We start from the raw sequence: 17,619 nt of genomic DNA on the forward strand, positions 1-17,619 counted from the left end.
TAATTTTTATTCATCTCTTGCTTGGCTAGTTTTCTCATCAAGTGATTTTCTCAAGAAGGGCCAAGGTCATCCCTGAAGTTTTCCTTACTGTCACCTTTATACTTGAATGAAAATTTGACTGGGCATAAATTCATTGTGTCATGCTTTCTTTTCCCTAAATTTGCTTTCCTGGAATCCCATTAAACCAGTTTTCTTTCTTTACTATTTTTGTTTTGGCCTATTTTAATCAGAATTGCAGTTTTCAAAGAATATCATATACCTATTCACTCATTGTGCTTGACAGATTATTATTAGGAAGGATTATCACAGCTATGGAACTACAATCTGAGCTGGGGTATTGTGGGAATATTAATCTCCCATCTTGCTTTCCTTTATAGAGATAATTGATGACCTTGCCAACCTTGTGGAGAACACAGATGAAAGACTTCGCACTGAAACCAGGCGTGTGAACCTAGTGGACAGAAAGTCAGCCTCATGTGGTAAGAGATGATAATCATTATGGCTTTGCTGCTTTGATCACTTGTGGATTCACTCTGCTTTGAGTTTCCCATATCTCATTACTGCGGGGATTTGTTTGCTCCTCTAATACAAGTGGTATCATTTATTTGATGAAGCATTGAAATTGCCAAAAGATGTGTTAATCTTATTATGATGAAATGAATTATTTGGGGTTCAGACAGAATATCATTCATTATCTTTTTCTTTTTTAAATCTAATCTGTGAAACCTTTGATTGTTTACAGAGATTATTAGTTTGGGAAATTGTATAACATTATGCAGGTTGGTAGTGGTAGTTCTTGTAGGTTTTAAAGATGCTCTTGTTTGCTTTTCTGACTTTTAAAAACTATTAGCTTATTATTGAACCTGCCCCAGAACAGTTAAGAGTTGCTCAGGTTTTGAAGTCTGACCAAGTTAAGATCCTACATTTGGTGATGTTGTTTTTTTCAAGTCACTTCATGTTTTGATGCCTTGTATATAAAATGGGGATTCATATTTCAAGATAAAAATCACTTGGAGTACTTAACATACTTGGCTAGATATTCTGGTTGAGTAGATCTAAGATGGAATTCAAGAGTGCACATTATTTGTTAAGAATGCCTAGCAGTTCTGATGCAAATGCTTGTTATTCTGCAGTAATCCCTATGCAGCATTTTGCAAAGTTTAAATTATATATTGCCTATGTACAGTGCCTTGCCTAAAGGTAAGTGACAGTAAATGTGTACAATGGTAGCAGTCACTGTGATTCTTATTTGTTGCTTCATCTCACAAAGGTGCATGAGTTTATAAAGCTAACATGTGAAAAATCACTATTCTTTCAAACTCTAAACTCTTAGGTGCTTTCCAGTATTTTCTCTTTTTTAAATTTTTAATTTGATAATGCCTATTTGCAGGTAGAAATTGGGGTTTTCTATAGTCCTGAGAGGGGCAAAAAAGTGGGATAGAAAATAAGTTCTTAGGCCCACTTCAACTCAGTGTACTAGGAGACTCTTGGCACTGGGACTCTAAAGAGCTATACCCTCTGAGTAATTTACACCCTTAAGTAAATTAAACTTGCACTTGAGGACTGTGGAGAAGGCAGTATTGGCACTGAATAGAATATGGGAGGAAAAAGAAAGGTGGGGGTAGGGGATAAGCTGGGTGAGAAAGACCCTCATGTGAATTTGCACTGTGGACATAATACACTCAGGTAGCCTGGGAAACCCAGACCATGAATTTGGTTTGAGGCTCTAGTTACATGTCAAAAACGAATGAAATGCCTATTAGAGCAAAGAATATTTATCCTACATCTCTAGGAATCAACCATATATATATTTCTAAAGGCAATGACCAGCATGCAATTGAAGATAAGTGAGCAGAGAATGAGCTAGCATACATGGAATAGCACAGCATGATCAAGGATCAGCAATAGACTGTGGAAAATGAAAACCAATCGGCATAGACTTGTAATTTAAAATTTATCAGACATAAATTATAACATTAATTCTGCTTTTTAAATTAAAAAGTCAAGCTTGAAAGCATCTTGATAGAACAGCAAACTCTAAAAAAATAAAAAGTAGCATAGAAAATTTGAAGAGACCAAATAGAACTTCTAGAAATTAAAAATAACTGACACAAAATGGAATAGATATTTTTTGTTACCAGCAATAGAGAAAATCACCCAGAAGACAAATTTAAAAAAAATTCACACTCCCTTTCTATAAATGCTAGCATTTAGAAGAGGACATCCAAATGCCACAGAAGTTAAATTATGATCTTAATAGGAAAAGCATTTGAGGGGTAAGGGATTGGTCCAAGAGCCTCAAGACACAGCAAAAATATTACTTACCTATTCCACTCAAATGCAAGGCATTGATCATTTGCATATTGATCATTTTATATGTAAACTCATACATACATGAAACTGCAGGCAAGGTGTGTTTTAACTAGTAGGGGTGGGATTTAAGCAAACCATTCAAGTGTAACCCGATTACTGTTCACGTGGTGCTCTCTTACTGTGTCACTAAGAGGACTTGAGTGGATGGAAGCCGGCACATCATCATTCTCCTCAAAGGAGTGCAAAACTATGTTGTGAGCCATGAAATGGCCTTTTGTTTCCCTATCCTGCACATATCTTCCTTGATGGTCTGACATACCAGTCATAGACGCTTGAGTAGTGAGGGAATTTCTAGTTATAAATACAGAACGAATTGCAAGGGGGCCACACAGGAGAAGGGTCTGATGATGAATTTGTTTGTTCAGTTGTTAACAAAGAATTCAAGCACCTCTTTGTGAACCTTTCACTCCAGAGCCAGGCTTTAAAATTTTTGCTGAGATCTTTTTTGTGTGATTTTTCCCCCCTCCCTTTTCTTCTCCCAACTGCAGCCCTATGATAGCATCAAGCAGAAAACAACATTGGGATTTTTTTTTTCTAGACTCTAAAAGCAAATTAGACTTAGAGGTTCCCTCTGGTACCTTTATGTATTTTCAGATCTGTTTCTTGTTTTAAGAACATTTACATAAAAGTAGGATCTTTGTAATTGCAGTTTAAATATTCAGTGTGCCTGATCCTCATTAGAATTCAAAATAGAGCCTTGTCTGAGTCTGAGGGAGGGAGCCAATTGTGAAAGCCCAGACGAAGAATTCTGAATGACTAGGGTTGAGGGACAGTCTTGCTTCTCAGCATAGTGACTATTACATAATGTTGTCTAAGCACATCTATTGTGATTGCAGCAGCGTTCTGGTGATGTGATTAGAAATCAGCCCCCCTGACCTTGCACAAACACAGTCTTAACCTAGAACCATTGGGTTTGCCTTCAGCACTGCTGGACATTCAGCAGGACAGGCGTTAAAACAGTGCAGTACAGCACTACTGGGCAGGCATGAAGCAGACCTGGATGTCTATTTGGGCTCTGCCACTTGCAGCCTGGCTGACTTGGAGAGCTCGCTAAGCCTCAGTTCCTTCTCTGCACCATGAGGATAGCAATCAGATTCAGCATCCCTACTCTGAAAATTCAAAATATTAAAAAAAGTGTCAGATTTTGGAGTATTTTTATGCTGTCATGATGTCACAAGTGGAAAATTTTACACTTGACCTCATGTAATGGGTCTCAGTCAAAATGCAGGCGCACTCAAAATGTACAAAATTACCTTCAGGTTATGTATATAAGGTATGTATGAAACAAGTGAATATCTTGTTTAGACTTTAATCCCTTCCTTAAGATATCTTATTAGGTATATGCAAATATTCCCAAATCCAAAAATATCTGAAATCTGAAACACTTCTGGTCCCAAGCATTTCAGATAAGGGATGCCCAACTTATACATGTAGTTATTCTGTAGACTTATGGGAACAATTAGGTAGGATAGTGATTGGTACAAAGGAATCCTTACTTGTCACCAGCTATGTTAAGGTATGGGTTTAAGTTGATTGCAGAGAGCCTCTTCCATAGGTAAGACTCAAGGACTCCTGCTTCTATTTGAAACCAGCTTAGAACATTAAGGAAAAGCAATTACTTGAATTAGTCATATAGGAATATTTTGGAGCTATGAAGTTAGCATCCTCATTTTATTCGAGAAGGAGTTGATTTTTTTAAAAAAAAAAAACCAGAAATTTGAAATTTTGTGGTTGAAGCCCATTATCAGTCATGAAGTTAGCAGAAGCCACCTCTAGTGCACATGCTACTGGTGATGATGTTGCCTTACCTTGTATGCCCCTGCCAGTGTGTTTTTCTTACATTTGCTCTTTTTTGGGGGGGGGGGTACCGGGGATTGAACTCTGGGCACGTGACCACTGAGCCACATCACAGTCCTATTTTGTATTTTATTAGAGATAGGGTCTCACTGAGTTGCTTAGCGCTTCACCATTGCTGAGGCTGGCTTTGAACTCGAGAGTCTCCTGTCTCAGACTCCTGAGCTGCTAGGATGTGCCACTGCACCTGGCATAATTGTTCTTTTGAACCTGACAAAAATGTAGTTCAAAGTCATGTAGTTTATTTCAAAGACCTTAGAGCTACTTTTGTCTTTCAAAAAATTGTTTTGAAAAATTATTATTTGTTGGGAGTATTTTTTCTTAGGTATTGTTTTATTGCTTTTTCTTCTTTTCCTTGTCATTGTTCATTGAGATAGGCTAGTGAAATTCCTTAGCCCCAAGGAATTATTTGTGTATATGGGTGTGTCTCCATACCCCCATGCTATCCTTATTCATTCTCAAGGGAGAAGTGCTCTGTCTGCCACCAAGGAATTCTGTCTTCAAAGTCATCTTGTCCTCTGGCTCTCTCCTTCATTCATTCTCTTCCTCTGTGCCAACATGATTACAGCATCTCCCTTGTTCTAGTCACTGGGCTAGGAAATGGAGCTAAAAGATAGGTCTTAAGAGTATAGGAAAGGGACATCTGGTGTAAATCACTCATGACTGACCTAAGTCAGCCTGGAGCTCCAAGGTTTCCAAGAGACCACACCCCAAAACCAAGGCTTAGAGAATGAGTAGATGCTGCTTCTGAGTCTGCTAAAGTGAAAATATCAAACTAATATAAGCAGAGTGTATATACCATGATCTCATTAAAGGGAAGGAAAGAGGAGCTTATGCAGTGTTTGTTGAGGCTTGTATAGAGGTATGGAAGATCTGTAGTCAATATTCAGAGTGGTGAGCGTGGGTAAGGCCTGGGGCAACTGATGGGGGTTACCAAGGATTTCTTTATATAACTTTAGAGTATCTTATAGTAAGCTTATGCCACTTTTGTAATTTAAAAAATTAAGTAAAATGCTTCTATAATTAATATTTTGGTATTATACTTTTTCTTTGCAAGTAGTATTTAATAGGATTATGGTAATGCTGTATTTTTAAACCCTTCTATATTTCAATGTTATAAACATTTTGTTAGTGATTAATACTTCTCTACCAAGTAGCTATGTCGTCATTTAACTCTGTACTCCTGTTATGGGCGCCTTGTTCCACATTCTGCTATATTAGATGTATAGTGGATTTCCCCCCTATATTTAGGGTTTTTTAAATTTTTTCTTTCTCTCAGTTAAAATATATGTTAGTTTTGATATGAGGTGTCTCCCAGAAGCTCATACATGAGACAATGCAATAATTTTCAGAGGTGAAATGATCAGATTATGAGAGATTTTACCTAATCCATGAGTTAACCCACTGATCTGTATTAACCACTTGCCTACAGTAGAATGTGGCTGGAGGAGGTGGACCACTGGATTGTGACTTTGGGATTTATATCTTGTTTGTGGCAAACAGAGCTAGCTCTCTGTGCTTCCTCTTGCCATGTCCTAAGCTGCTTTACACTGCCATGTCCTTCCCTTATAACTTTCTGGCTCACCTCTGGCCCAGAGCTATGGAGTCAGCCAACCATGGACTGAACTCTGAAATCATGAGCTAAAGTAAACTTTTCCTCTATGTCGTTCTTGTCAGGTGTTTAGTCACAGCAACAAAAAACTGACTAAAACAATATTGGTTAGGATACTTCCAGATGCCAGCCTCAGAGATTGGCTTTGGCTACCTTATAATCATGAAATTCTTAGTTAGAAGGTCATTTGAGGCCCAGAGAAGTGACATCTGAATGGCCAGGGGACAGGGCAGCCATCATTCCTGAATGAGAAGAGTCTGGATTGGATGCTGAGGTCAGAGTTGCTGAGTGGCTCCCCTGCCTCTAATCATCTCTGCCTATCTTGGTCAGAGAAGGGAGTGCCTACTGACTGAGCCTGGCTGTCCAGGGTAGGCAGGGGAAGACTGGTGGTTTTGTCATCTTGAGTGGGAGGTGATACCCCACCTCCTGGCAGGACATCACATGATAGGAGGTCTTTCAAAACAGAAAATATGTCATCCATTACAAACAGATTTTCCAAGTAGATTTATTTAGATCCAGGATGTGAGCTTTTGATATATATTGCTGAATTATTTTACCATAATGTATCAGAAACTGTCTCTAGCTCTAAGATCATTAGTAACAGATTTTTGCTAAAAATCTAGTGTCTCTCTTCTGTCTTCATTGTTCTTGGATAAATTCTGGTGTCTGAGATGGTTCTCTAGTGAAAACAGCTTTCCTCCTTAATTTCCGTGACCCAGCATCATCCCAAGACTAACCCCACCAAAAAACCCTCAGGGTGCTTTCTCCTTCCCTTCTTTTGTCCCACTACCATTCATTGAATGCTGTTGTATGTCAGGCACAAAGTCTTCTTGGTTCCTGGCTCCATCTGATGGGAAGGTGCAGACTCGGGGCAGTATGAGAAAGGGTTTCCTGGAGGTATATGGGATACTGCTGCATGCCACAGCCAATATCTTATACTCATTTTAGAAAGGTGAATAGAATGTAAGGGGCAAGTAGGAGGAAGTAGCATTCCAGGCAGTGGCAGATACAGACTTAAAGAGGACAACAACACAGGTTTCTCAAACAAGAAATAGGATGGTCTGGGATGGAGGACATTTGTCTGAGAGCCATAGTAAATGCAGCTAGACAGGCTGGGACCAGACCATGGAGAACTCAAATGCTCATTTAGGTTTCATTTCATGTGCTGTCTTGGGTGGTTTCACAGACAGCTAGCAATTTGACATCTCAGACCGACTTCAGCTGAATCCCATGCCTGTGTCTTCATTTGCTGCCAACCAGCTTCTCTTGACTGCCCAAGCACCCTCTAACTCTGTGCATGTTCCTTGTGGACTCATCATCTGTCTCCAAAAATGAGCTTCCTTTCCATTCTTGCTGTTTTTTTCAGGCTCAAAACCTCTTTTGTAGCCGGGCACAGTGGTACATGCCTGTAATCCCGGCTACGCGGGAAACTGAGGCAAGAAGATTGCACGTTCAGTCAGCCTCATCAATTTAGTGAGGTCCTAAGCAACTTTGTGAGACTCTGACCCTGTCTAATAAAAGACAATCAAGAGGGCTGGGACTGTGGCTGACTGTTATGCCCATGGGAAGGTGGCTGAGTGTTTTAAGTGTCCGTGTTCAATCTTTGGCACCCCCACCCCAAAAAGTCCTTGATCTCTGCAGTTGTTTTCAGAGGCCAGACAGGAAACCTTGTCCTGAGTGAAGCAGGTAACTGTGATTATTATATCCATTGGCAAACTAGAGAACAGGGTTCTTTGTTTTTACCAAGGGGAAAGGCAAGCCAAGAATTGCCAGATCTTTTTTCTTTTAATGTAGCACTGGGGGTTGAAACCAGGAGTGCTCTATCAGAGTGTTACATGTCCAGCCCCTTTTATTTTCTGTTTTGAGACAAAATGGGAGTTTTGTCTAAGTTGCTCAAGCTGGCCTTTAAACTTGTGGTCCTTCCACCTTAGCCTCCCAAGTAGCTGTGATGAAAATGTGTCACTGTGCCCAGTGTGTATCTTTTAAAAACAGGATCTTAAAATATGAATCTTCAAGTCAAATCTTTCAATATTTTAGCATTGACAGTAAATTTACATTTTAAAAAATACCACATGGAACCAGGCCACACCTGCAATCCCAGCAGCTCGGGAGGCTGAGGCAGGAGGATCACGAGTTCAAAGCCAGCCTCAGCAATTTAGGGAGGCCCTAAGCAACTCAGTGGCTGGGGAGGGCTCGGGTTGAAGCTCAGTGATTGAGTGCTTGCCTCGCATGCATGAGGCACTGAGTTCGATCCTCAGCACCACATACAAAAATAAATAAATAAAATAAAGATATTAAAAAGGCTGGAGAGGTGGCTCATTGGTTCAGAGCCCCTGGGTTCAATTCAATAATAATAATAAAAATAATAATACCAATAATAATAATTTTAAAAGCCCACCACATTGGTCAAGTGAAACGTGTTGCAATGTACTCCCAGGGGTCTCTTGTCACATCTTTCTAGTCAGCCCCTAGCCCTGTTTGTTCTAACGCTGAACTTTCTCTTTCATCCTCATTACTTCCTGTCCCCCTCTTATTTCTAGTTCTTTGTTGCATTTATGTAGCCATTAAAAACAACAATGATAATAATGGTGTATTAAGAATTGTAATGCAAAAATAAAAAAAATAAAAAATAGTAAAATTCTGACACAGAAAAAAATGAAATCTATTGATATAGAAAAAATGTATGATTGTAACTTTAATCTATTTATATACACTCTGGTCCCCACCTTGGGATTTTGGCATATTAACATAGTAAATATCTACCCAGCCATCAGAATTACAAAAAGAAGTAAAATGGGTCCCTCTCCTTAAGGAGATCTAATATTTTTGACAGTATTTTCAATTGATTTAAAACTATTTCTCTCCCCAGGCATATCTGGAGTATTTCAGAAAAATGACTTTTCTCCATCATGGCAATAATAGATAATAAGTATCGAAACTATATAATGTGAAACAATTAGGAGACCTACCTAGGGAACAAGAAAACACTGTGACATCTGATGTGCACGTTAGTATTGCTCAATATTCATTTCAGGTGCCAGAGGGTCACAGACCTTCCTCTTAATATTTACTTCATTCTGTGCCCTGTGGTTGCTTGTGAAGTTTGGGTAATGTGTGTGTTAAGTGCTTGTGGTCAGAATGTCTTTTATATGTGACCACATCACTGTTGTCTACACTGATTTTGAGTTCCAACTGTGGAAAAGCCTGTTTTTTTGCTAAAAGCATTTATTTGGGGAGTGGGAATAGGAGCAGCAAGTTCAAATGTTGATGCCTCAGCTTAATCCAGGCAAAATGAAGCCTTTGAGAGGAATGCAAAATTGGAAAACCCTTACTTAATAGAAGGTGATTGATAGAGGCTGACAGCTTCAGAGCTGTCACCATGATCACCTCAGAGACCTCCACGCTTCTTAGGATCTGCAAGGAGGTACTGATTTTTGCTATCATCAAGGGGTCAGAAATGATCACAAAGTACAATCATCTTTTGATTATTTTTGCTTGGTGTGGTTTGAAACAATCAGGTGTGATTCCTAAGAGTGCATTCTGTTCTTATCGAGTAATAATTACACCATAAGGGCCTTGATTGATGATGTTACTGATGTTCATGTTTGTGCATGTTTTCTGGTAATGATTGTTCAGTTAATTCAACTGCTTTCACCTGCACTATAGGATCAGCACATACTGGCTAGGTTGAGAACTGTCAAGAGTCTTTGAACAGTGTGTTTTGCATACTTAAAGTATGTCTTATTGATATCATTTGTCTCCCTACTCACAGAAGGAGCACCCTAACACCTGCTTAATGTATTTTGCTAACACAGCCAAACCCATCAAGCGTTCATTATTACACTCTAGCACTCCTTATTCACATATTGATTTTCTTTTATATTTGTAAATTGAAATGAAATGAAGAATTGGATTCTATTTGTGGCTGAAATTACCCAAGCTAGGTAAGCCTGGGGAAGGAAATCACTCTGTCTTTTCACATGTAAAATCGATGGCTGAGATTAGATGGTCTTTGCAGTTTCATCCAACTTTGTCATCCTCTTTTCATACTACTTTGAAGAGAATTAAAAACCCCTCCACCCACATACCCACATATATTACAGCCCCTCAGCTATGGGCTGGGGGGGTCTAGGCAAGACCTTTGTGAATCTTTTTTAATCCAGGGTGACTGGTGCCAGGTTAGATCCCTATGAAATCATAAGGGACCTTTTACCTTTAGTGTTATGCATTATTGTATAGGTCAAAAAATGTACGTGCATATGTAATTTTTCTTATCAGAACAGAAGAAAAAGGATGGGGGAAATGTTTTAGTGGAAGACAGGGAGCAAACTTGGTGGGGTTAGTATGTGTTAGGATAGAAAATAAAAGAATGCTACTTCTGGCTTCTGTGTTCAAAAGCAGTTGATAGATAGCTTACTTTTGTCTCTCAAGTTGACATTATAGATCTAGGGCCATTGTTATTTGCATATTTAAAAGCAATCTAGTATACATGTTTTGTTTTTTCAAAACAAAAATCCTAAGATGGAAGTTTTGATACAGATTTTCATGCCTCTCCTCCTTTAAAAATTATAATCATAAATGGGTTTAATGGAGGTAGAGATGGTTTATAGGATTGTTAAAATCAATTACTCATAAAGTGTTGTCTTCTTGGTGTATTATCTAAAAGAAAATTCAAATACAGATTTCCTACCTGACTTTCTAGTGTAATCCCCTCTTTTTAAGAGGCATTCTGAGCCCCAGTCAGTTACTGGTGTGTGCTCAGAGAAGGAGACATAGGTTTACTCTCCTCACCATTGCTTAGGAGAAACAATAAACATTGTTAAATAAAGTTAAACAGAAGCAAATGAAATTAAAGAATGAATAGAAGTAAACAAAATTTTTTCAGTTCTTGTATTCTTAGGAATTATAATAATACATGACTCCATTAATTGGTGACTCTCTACAGAGCATCTTTGTTGGCCACATTTGTTCTGCCCATGAATAAATCCCTCCTCTCCCTGCTGTGCAGGGGCATGCTTCCTGCAGGGTCTGTGCGGAAGCAGCTCAGTTGCAAAGCTAAGCCTGTAGTCAGAAACTAAACTCTAGGACTGATTTTTTTTTTTGGGGGGGGGGCTATGATGAAGTAGATGCCCACATTAGATTGTACATATTTAAATGAAATTCTAGGGGTTGAGTGGTGTAGGGAATTTGTGCTAGTTAGAAGATAGACAATGCTCCTGTACCCAAACCCTTGGAAATGCGGTGTTGTCATAAGGCCTGGTTATGAGCTTTTAAATAACTTGACTGCAGATGTTGGTGAATTAATGAATAATTTCATCAGCTTCAGGGATCCATTAATTGGCTCCAACAGAACCTCACCAATGACTTGGTATTTGTTTTTTGGCTCACATTTCTATCTCAGAGACAGGCAATAATGACAATTTTCAGTCACTGAACCATGTTAAATTCCTTAGAATAACTGATTTGGAGTTCATTTTAAAATCACCATTGATTTTTCTCTGCCCCTGAGTCTGAACACTAAGGTCAATTTATTTGGATTGGCAACAAATTGATCTTTGTATGAGACTCAGGTATCAGCTGTGACTGTGACGCAGGCCTCCTTCATGGCAGGTACCTTGCTTGGGCCTCTCATCTTATGGCACTTTCGGCTGCTCTGGAGCTGACTGCTGCCTCCTGGGTGCTGACATTATTTGGTTAGGCAGTAGCTCAGTTATCCACGAAAGAACAGGTGCCTACCAAACAGCCAAACAACAAAATGCCCTTCAGTACTTTGATTTGTGCTCTAAATATCCCATGTACTTCTTTTAGCCCTTAAAGTGGTAATTCCTCTCAAAATGAATTCTGGATTTATGAAAAGTCATATTTATAAAATAATAGTCTTACTTCTTACAGATATGGCATCTAAGATTTTCATCACTTTGTTGACATTTTTTTGGTATAACTTATTACCTGGAAGAAAAACTAAATATGGTCATTTTTAAATTATAACAGTGAGGGCTGGGGCTGGGGCTTAGTGGTAGAGTGCTTGCCTGGCATGTGTGAGGCACTGGGTTAGATTCTTGGCACCGCATATAAATAAATAAAATGAAGGTCTATCAACAACTAAAAAAAAGTATTTTTAAAAATTATAACAGTGAATATGTAGGTACATTACTTGGCTCTGTGGAGCATCTCGATTGGTCTCATTTGTTCTGTCCACAAATAATCCCTCTTCCTGCTGCTAACTCGGGGGCATTCTTCTGCCAGGCCTTTGGGGACACTTTTTAATTGGATGCTATCCTGTTTGTTAACACTTAGAAACAGCGTAGTCACACAATAGTGTGAATATACTTAGTGTCATTGAGCTGTGTACACTTGAAAATGATGGAGGTGGTAAATTTTATGTATATTTTACAATACAGTTTTAAGAAATGAATAAATATGGTATATCCCTATTCCAGGAAATTATGGCAAATTTGGAATAACAGCATTTCTAAAATTCCCTAGCATCTTCAAAATAATGTACCATCGTTCTCCATACAACCATTTTTTATGTGATATAATAGAATCTCAATTATATTTATAGAGGTTTGGCTAAGCAACAAAAAAGATAGGAACACAAATGGTTTCAAAAACTAGAGGAGGGCTGGGGATGTGGCTCAAGCAGTAGTGCGCTGGCCTGGTATGCGTTCTGCCCGGGTTTGATCCTCAGCACCACATACAAAGATGTTGTGTCCACCGAAAACTAAAAAATAAATATTAAAAAAATTATCTCTCTCTCTCCGCCTCTCCCTCTCATTCTGTTTAAAAAAAAAAAAACTAGAGGATATCTCAAAAATAAATGTAAGTGAATTAAACATTATTGTTCCCTCTTATTCTTGCCATTTCCATTAGTATTAATAAAGCACAGCTAGCTGATCAATAATACATATGTACAAAATATTGGCCATTTATTTATATTATTTTTTTGCCTTTTTGGGTTCTAGTGTTGACCTTTTTCCCATGTATTTTTTTCATTGATGCCTTATAGTTGTACATAATGGAGAGATTCCTTGTTACATATTCCTACATGCACACAATATAACATCATTTGACCAATATCATTACCAATGCTCTGTTTGTTGACTCTTAGCCTTACTTCTTGAATTTTAGGTGTTCTACTGAGAAAGTCATTACATGCACCTATATGTTAGAGTGTTGATCCTACGTTTTCTTTTAGGAATTGAATAGTTTCTGGCCTAATTCCTAGATCTTTGATTCATTCTGAGTTGACTTTAGTGCAGGGTGAGAGATAAGGATCTAGTCTCACTCTTCTACATATGGATAGCACATTTTCTTAGCACTATTTATTTAAAAGGCTGTCTTTTTTTCCAATGTATGTTTTTGTCAAGGATCAGATGACTGCATATGCATAAGTTTGTCTTTGTGTCTTCTGGTCTGTATCATTGGTCTATATATTTGTTTTTATGCCAGTACCATGAAGTGTTTATTACTATAGATCTCTACTATAATTTGAAATCAGGTTAATATTATGATGCTTCCAAGATTGCTTTTTTGGCTTAGAATTGCTGTGACTATTCGGGGTCTTTTATTTTTCCAAGTGAATTTTAGGACTATTTTTTCTAGTTGTGTGAAGAACGCCATTGATACTTTAATGGGGATTGTGTTGAATCTGTATATTGCTTTTGGTATTATGGCCATTTTAACAATATCAGTTCTTCCTATCAATGAACATGGGATGTGTTTCCATCCTCTGAGGTCTTATTCAATTTTGTTCTTCAGTATTTTATACTTTTTCACTTTAGAGGTCTTTTATTTCCTTGGTTAGATTTATTAGTTTGAGGCTTTTGTGAATTGGATTGTTTTCCTGATTTTCTTTATTTCAGCAAATTCATTATAGGTGTATAGGAAAGCTATTGAGTTTTTTCCACATTCATTTTGTAACTTCCTACTTTGCTGAATTTATTAGCTACAGCAGTTTTCTGCTGGAGTTTAATATTTTTTTCTTTCTTTTTTTTTTTTTTGGTACTGGGGATTGAACCCAGGTGCACTCAGTGAGCCACATCCCCATCCCCATCTCTTTTTACATTTTATGTAGACACAGGGTCTTGCGAAGTTGCTTAGGGCCTTGTTAAATTGCTGGGACTGGTTTGAATTTGAAATCCTCCTGCCTCTGCCTCCTAAGCCACTGGGATTACAGGTATGTGCCACTGCACCTGGCTTGAGTTTTTAGATTAATATTATCCTATACTTAAAAGATCTATCATTCTTTCCAATTTTTATCACTTTACTTTTATTTCCTTCTCTTGCCTAATTGCTGTGGCCAGAACTTCTAGTACTATGTTGAGTAGGATTGGTGAAAGTGAACATCCTTGTCTTGTTCCAGATTTTAAAGGAAATTCTCTAAATTTTTCCTCACTCTAATGTTGGTTTTGGGTTTGTCATACATAACCTTTATGATGTTGAGGTAGGTTCCGTCTGTCCCTAGTTTCTTCAGGGTTTTTATCATGAATGGATACTGAATGTTGTTGAATAATTTCTCTATCTCTTGAGATGATTGTGATTTTTGTCCTTAATTCTATTTATGTGGTGAATTACATTTATTTATTTGTGTATGTAAACTATCTTTACATTCCTAGGATAAAACCAGCTTGGTCAAGATATATAACCTTCTTAATATGTTGTTGAATACTATTTGCTGATATTAAGGAGTTTTGCATCTGAGTTCATCAGGGTATTGGTCTGTAGTTTTCTGATATGTCTTTATCTGATTTTGGTATGACAGTGGTACTGGTGTCTCCGAATGGATTTGGACATGTTTCATCCTTTTCTTTCATGGAATAATTTGAGGAGCATTGGCAGTAGTTCTTCTGTAAAGTTCTGGTAGAATTCAGCTGAGAATCCATTTGGTCCTAGGTTTTTCTTTGTTGGAAGGCTTATTATTATTGTTCCCATCTCATTGCTAGTTATTGACCTTTACAGGTTGTCTCTGTCCCCTTGATTCAACTTTGGCAGGTTGTATATGTCCAGAAATATTTATTGCAGAGTAAGTTTTCAAAATAGTCCCTAATGATCCTCTGAATTTCTATGATATCTGTGGTGATTTCTCCTTTTTCGTCTCTAATTTTATTAATTTGGGTCTTTTTTTTTTTTTAATTTTGGTTAGTTTGGCTAAGGGCTCATCAGTCTTTATCTTTTCAAAGAATCAACTCTTCATTTTATTGGCTCTTTATATTGTTTGTAATTCTCAATTTCATTGATTTTGGCCCAGATCTTAAGTATTTCCTTCTTTCTACTCATTTTGAAATTGGTTTATTCTTTTTTTCAAGAGTCTTGAGATGCATCATTAGTTGTTTATTTGGGATCTTTCTGATTTCTTATGTAGTCACCCCTTTTTAACTGCCTTCATAGTGTCCCAGAGTTTCAGATACATTTTATCACCATTATAAGAATTTTAAAAATTTGTCCCCTGATTTCTTCTACCACGCATTCATCATTCAGAAGTATATAACTCAATCTCCATGTGTTTATGTAGTCTGTGTATGATATTTTGGTGTTGATTTCTAATTTTATTCCATTAGAATAAGATGCAAGGAATTGCACAAATATTTTTGCACTTGCTAAGAATTGTATTGTGGCCTAAAATAAAGTCTATTTAGGGCTTTGAAGGTTCCATGAGCCATTGAGAAGAAAATGTATTTGGCTATTGTTGGATGAAATTTTCTGTAGATATTTATTCAGTTCATTGGATATATAATATTGTTTGGATCCTAAGAGACTTTACTGAGTTTAAGTCTGGATGACCCATCTATTGGTGAGAGAGATGTGTTGAAATCGCCCAATATTATTGTATTGGGTCTGAGTCTGTAATTTGAGTAGTGTCTGTTTTATGTAATTAGGTGCACCAACTTTGGGGGCATAAACATTTACTGTCATATCTTCTTTTTGGATTGTTCTCTTTACCAGTATAAAGTGACCTTCTTTGTATCATCTGATTGATTTTGGCTAGAAATATGCCTTGTTGGATATGAGAATAGCTACTCCTGCTTGTTTTGGGTGCTCCGTAAACATGATGCATCCGTTTCCATCCTTTCACTTTCAGCCTATGGCTATCTTTGCCTGCAAGGTGAGTCTCTTGCAAACAACATGTAGTTGGGTTTTGCTTTTTAATCCATTTTGTCATTGTATATCTTTTAATTGAAGAAGTTAAAGTGTTTACATCCAATGATAACATAGTTGTTTATTAATTTTTACCATCTTGACTTATATCTTACGTTTAATTTTGTCCTGTTTCTTATTTGTTATGCTACAAAGAAGTGAGATTTGTCCATGTGCAAACTCTGAGGTTTGTTTTATTTAAGTATTTTCTGTAGTGCCAACTTGGTTGTCAGATATTCTTTTACTTTCTGCTTATATTGGAAGGTTTTTATTTCTGCTTCAATTCTGAAGTATAGTTTTGTTGGATATACTTTTTCTTAGGGAACCACATCATTCCACATTCCTCCTGGATTTTAGGGTTTGTAATAAGAAATTGGAAATAATTCTAATTGACTACCTCTGTGTGTGATATGACAGTTTTCTTCTGAGGCATTTAAAATTTTATCTTTGTATGTTAGGCATTTTAATTATAATGTGTCATGAAGAGGTTCTTTTTTGATCTTGTCTCTTTGGGGTTCTGAAAGCATCCTGTATCTGGATGTCTGTCTCATTCTTAAGATTATTTTTCAGATATTATTTCCCTGAAGAAGTTCTTTATGCCATTAGCTTGCATGTCATAACCCTCTTCAATTCCAGTGATTCTTAAATTTCGTCTTTTAATGTCTCAGAGTTCTTGTATATTCTAGTCAACATGACTTTTCTTTAACACTGTCTGAATGTTGGAGCTGCCCACTTTATCTTCTAGCAATGAGATTCTATTTTCTGCATTGTCTATTCTATTATAGAAACTTTCAGCTGATATTTTAGTTTATTTATTTTCATTTCCAACATTTCTATTGGGTTCTTTTTCAATATCTCTATCTCCTTGTTGAATTTCTCATTCTTTTCCTGCACTGACTTCCTTAATTCATTCAGTTGTTTTTCTGTATTCTTTCAACATTTATTGATCATTTTATAATCATTCTTTTGAATTTTTTTTACTGATATTTCATACACTCTAATATATTTGAAGTCAGCTGCTTGTGAATTATGAACTTTAAGAAGCATCATGTTTCCTTGTTTTCTCATATTTCTTCTATTCCTGAGATGAATTTTGTCTGTCTGTTGGGATGGATTTCTCTTCTACTCTTATATATGGGTCTTTTTAGGGCACAGCTTCATCTTACCAAAATGTGTCAGAGTGATCTAGATTGAGACCACTCATAGGTATGATATCCACAGCCTTTGTGTTAATTTGCTGTTTTGCTGTAGGAGTGGTCTGAGGGCTACTTGGGTCTGTTCATTAGTTTGGGGGCTTTGTCTCTGTATTAAAGTATCACTGAAGTTTGAGGTTAATTTGTGTTTAGAGCAAGGTGTGCTCTCTCTTGACTGGGTTTACTTCAGCAGCAGAGTGTCTACTCTGTGAACTTGTAATGTTCTTGTAGATTGCCAGTACTCACAGAAAAGGGGGAAACAAACAGTAACAACAGATACGAACAATATACAGCAGTAATGTAAATACCTGGCACCTACTATGACATTTACAACACTGATTACCACAAAAACAGAAATTGTAGGGTCATCAAATGCCAACAGCAAAAATGAAAACTATCCATGGGCTAGATCTGGCATTAAAGTAAACAGTATGTGTCAACTATGCTGTC

General features: G+C 37.3%; 1 protein-coding gene across 1 annotated transcript in view; it reads left to right on the plus strand.

Moving 5' to 3' along the window:
• The window catches only part of Stx8 (syntaxin 8), a 259,053-nt gene that overhangs the window by 155,200 nt on the left and 86,234 nt on the right, over positions 1 to 17,619 (plus strand). The window contains exon 7 of the mRNA XM_026390528.2: positions 378 to 479. Within this exon, the coding sequence (XP_026246313.1) occupies positions 378 to 479 (102 nt within the window). The remainder of the gene's footprint in view (positions 1 to 377; positions 480 to 17,619) is intronic.

The sequence above is a fragment of the Urocitellus parryii genome, chromosome 7 (genome assembly GCF_045843805.1).
Source record: "Urocitellus parryii isolate mUroPar1 chromosome 7, mUroPar1.hap1, whole genome shotgun sequence".
Taxonomy (NCBI): domain Eukaryota; kingdom Metazoa; phylum Chordata; class Mammalia; order Rodentia; family Sciuridae; genus Urocitellus; species Urocitellus parryii.